Consider the following 3,939-nt stretch of genomic DNA (forward strand, 5'->3'; position numbering starts at 1 on the left):
CTCGTGTTACATAACCTGTGCTTATGTACAGTTTAGTGTCAAAATGTGCGCGAGTCGTGTTACAAGTCATTTTAAAGCGAGAGTAAAGGTAAAGAAATGTAAGTGATTAATCCTAATCCTGTGGAATATCTCGAGACGAACACAACAGAAGTGACAGACACCGATGCAGATTCCATTCATTCCAGCCTTGAACCACAAATATAGCATTCCATCACTCTCGAAACAATTTTGTAATAATCTCTAAACCAGTGTTTTTCAACCTTGGGGTCGAGGCCCCAGGTGGGGTCGCCTGACATTTAGATGAGGTCGATTTCATTTAAAAAAAATCATTACGCCTGACATTTAGATGAGGTCGATTTCTCAACATTTAAAAAAAATCATTGAAAGTAACCACACACTAACTGTATTCTTTCATGAGTATAAATCAAGTACAAATGAAATGGAGCATAAAAAAATATCAGAGCTGAAGCGTCTCCACTGATGACTGCGATCATGCGACTGCTACGAAGTGACATCTACTTCCTTTGGGTACCTTTGAGCACAATGTGCATTAATCTGACTGTACTCTGTATTTGCAAAACCATGATCTAAATCTTAATTCTAGAAAAAATAAAATGTCTCGAGAGGTCGCCAGAAACAATGTCAGTGTTGAGTCAAAGAAAGCTACACTCAAAACAGAATTAAAAAAAACTGAATTCTCTTGTTTCACTCTTCACTTTGTAAACGCTCATTCTTTCCCTTCACGTCCTACTCAACCACAGTGTTAAAAAAAAAACTGCACACAATGTAAATGTTCCCAAGAGCCAAAAAAAATTTGCAGATCAGCAGTCGGGAAGACTGCCAGTGTTTTATCATTTGCAGAAGCCAGGGAGCTGTCACGCCACTGAGTTCATGTCCGACCAATGGGAAGGGAGCGTCAGAGGGGAGTGTTTGCGGGGGGTGGATGGAGGGGAAATGAGGACGCATGTTTGATGAACAGGCGGAGACTGCATGAGAGTTTGGCTGCCTGATGTTTTGACACTGTACGAGGAGCGAGAGTGAAGAAAAGACGACTGTGTCAGTGAGAAAGAGAAAGCATGTGTGAAAGATGTTTGCCCCAACCTTTTCATCTGCTGCACAGGGGGCTATAGCCACTGCCCGGAGGTGTTGAGTTGTGTCCCGCTAGGACCTACACGCCGGCTGGTAACCCACCTCCAAGTGTCTTTCTTGTAGTCCAGCAACAACACCTCAAAAAAAAAAATTCATGTTGTTTGTTAGGGAAAGGATTGAATCTTAGTCGAACATAATGACACATTTAAATTTCAATTTATATTCACTCTTGTTTTGGTGAAAAACTGGGCATGCTGATGTAAGGGTTTGTATTGCGAGGTCAGTCACTTCACTCTGTTCTTCATTTCTGTTGTTGTTGTTGTTTTGTTGTTTTTTTCCTTTCCACCTGAAAACACCACCAGATGGCAACGCATCCTCTGACCTTCCCTCCAGATAAAACCAAGTTTGAATTGAATTTGCATGGAGAGCATCACAGCCCTTTTCTTTTTCAGTTGAATTTCAGGAACAGAATGGATGCAAATATTTATTTATTTATTATAAGTTGATAAGACTAATGTTAGAGTAATGTTTAAGAAGATCAGAGGCCGTGTTGCTGTTAGCACATTTATTTTGGCATCTCTGCTCACTTTGTGTTTTATGATCTTCCCGTCTTTGTTCATTCACTTCCTTTTCCATTTTAACCCTTTTTTTTCTTGTTTTTTTCTACCTTCTATTTTGACGTTGAACAGACTTAATCTTTTTCCTCTGTTCTGTGCCTATATCCAAGACAAACACTCTTTGAAGCCACAGCTGTGCTGCTTTCACCTTCACGTCTTGGCTGCAGCCTTGACGTCGTATCGTAGCCGTGCTGTTTTTATGGGAACAGGCTGATAACTCACCAGTGTGTGACTGTAAAGTCTGAACGCTGAGAGCTTTGGCTTCTACTTGGTAGTCTGCATATCATACAGAAACCAAACTAAATGGCGCTATTTCTCCTATTAACATCTTTGTTTTTTTTTGTTTTTTTTTACAAACTGCTTCTCCTAGGTTTTCCCATCTCCTTTTCCTGTCCTGACTTTCATTTCATCTTAGTTGAAGACCAAAAAATGCAAACTCTTACTCCCTGCCCTAAAATCGACAAATTAGCCAGCAAATCCAGACAGATGGAAGGACAGAGAGAAAGTTCCAGTAGGAAATGAAAAGTTTTGTCATTATCAGTTAACAGAGGGACAAAAAACCCCAAACTAAACTAAAACAAAAAACAAAAACATGAAAATCTTTTTTTTCCCTCTGATTCCAGTATCTCTGTCTAAACGACGCTGCTTCTCTTTCCAGGTAATGTAAAGTTCATTGACTACGAATACGCTGGGTACAATTACCAAGCCTATGACATTGGGAACCACTTCAATGAGTTTGCTGGTAGGTGACCCCCCTCCCCCCCCCCTCAAAAAAAAAAAAAACCTGGATGTTGACGTTTAAGGCATTTAAATTTAATGTGTGTTTTTAATGAGTGTTTTTTCTTTTTTTTTCTGGTTCCAGGCATTAATGAGGTGGATTATAGCCACTACCCAGACCGGTCTTTTCAGCTGCAGTGGCTCCGCTCCTACCTGGAAGCCTATAAGGAACATAAGGGCCAGAACAGTGATGTAACTGACAGGGAGGTGGAGGTTCTTTATGTGCAAGTCAACCGATTTGCCCTGGTGAGTTTCAGCAAACACGCTATGGAAAATACACAATACGTAATGTTGCATAATATGCCGCCATTTTGTATTTAAAATGGCACCCTCTAGTTGGCAGAGAGGTAGTTTGAGGAAAACTTATCATTAATACTCTTTAAGACAGTTTTCAACAACTGGGGGCTCGTGGGCCGAATCCATAGGCAAAAAGAGTTAGTCATCAAACACATAAAAAAAAATAAAAAATTTGCTGCCACAAAAGTTGGGTCAGCAAACGAAGAGGGGAAAGTGATATGAGGGTAAAACAAGACAGAAGAGAGAAGTGAAGGTTACCATAAGCAGAAGGGGGATTTGAGAGGAGCCCTCTGATGGAGACACTCCTAATGATAACTCCAACCTCCTCTCCTTCCCCCCGACCCCCCCCGAGGCTGCCAGCTCCCCCCAGAGCTGCGTTCTGCCTTGTTTACTGCCCAGAGAGACGAAGGAAGGCGGTGTGTACGCCCGAGTGTGTTCTCAGTCTGGCGTAGAGAGAACAGTCTTTACTTCAAGAAAAGATCAATTTGAATCTTTTATTTTTGTCCCCCTCCTCCCCTCCTCTCGTCTCCCTCCCTCCCTCCTCCTCCTACCCTCCTTCTTTTCGTTGTCTAGGTTTCTCATTTCTTCTGGGGTCTCTGGGCTCTGATTCAAGCCAAGTTCTCCACCATTGACTTTGACTTTTTGGGGTAAGTTGTCATCATGAACACAGATATGCAATATACTTCAATATACTTCAATATACTTCAATATATTTCAATATACTCTAATCTACATTGTTAGGAATACATTCATTGTGTACATTTCTGTCATGACATTATACAATTCAAGCCGATTCTGATGGACCAGTTAATGTAGCAAGGTTCATTAGCATATGAGCTAAAAAAAGAAGCTAACTGGACTAGCTGCAGCATTAGCAGCTAGCTTAGATGCTAAAAATGGGAAACAGAAATGGATGTTTCTTTTGATTATCAGTTATTGGTTGATTTAAAACCCCTCCTTATTGCGCCCCCTACCACATAATCTAGTTTTATTGATATTTTAACATGAGCTCTGGTTGTTCTCTTCCCTCTGTCCCTCTTCTGAATCCAGATACGCTGTTCTGCGCTTCAACCAGTACCTGAAGATGAAACCAGAAGCTCTTGAATTGAACTTCCCTGAATAGAACACCCACCGCTCTACATGCCTCCCTCCTCCCTCT

General features: G+C 41.2%; 1 protein-coding gene across 1 annotated transcript in view; it reads left to right on the forward strand.

The window, feature by feature from the left end:
- The window catches only part of etnk1 (ethanolamine kinase 1), a 12,114-nt gene extending 8,175 nt beyond the window's left edge, over window positions 1-3,939 (forward strand). The window contains exons 5-8 of the mRNA XM_008315906.3: window positions 2,365-2,448; window positions 2,569-2,729; window positions 3,354-3,427; window positions 3,831-3,939. Coding sequence (XP_008314128.1) covers window positions 2,365-2,448; window positions 2,569-2,729; window positions 3,354-3,427; window positions 3,831-3,903 — 392 coding nt within the window. The 3' untranslated portion in view covers window positions 3,904-3,939. The remainder of the gene's footprint in view (window positions 1-2,364; window positions 2,449-2,568; window positions 2,730-3,353; window positions 3,428-3,830) is intronic.

This window comes from Cynoglossus semilaevis, chromosome 8 (genome assembly GCF_000523025.1).
Source record: "Cynoglossus semilaevis isolate Cse_v1.0 chromosome 8, Cse_v1.0, whole genome shotgun sequence".
NCBI classification, from domain to species: Eukaryota; Metazoa; Chordata; class Actinopteri; order Pleuronectiformes; family Cynoglossidae; genus Cynoglossus; species Cynoglossus semilaevis.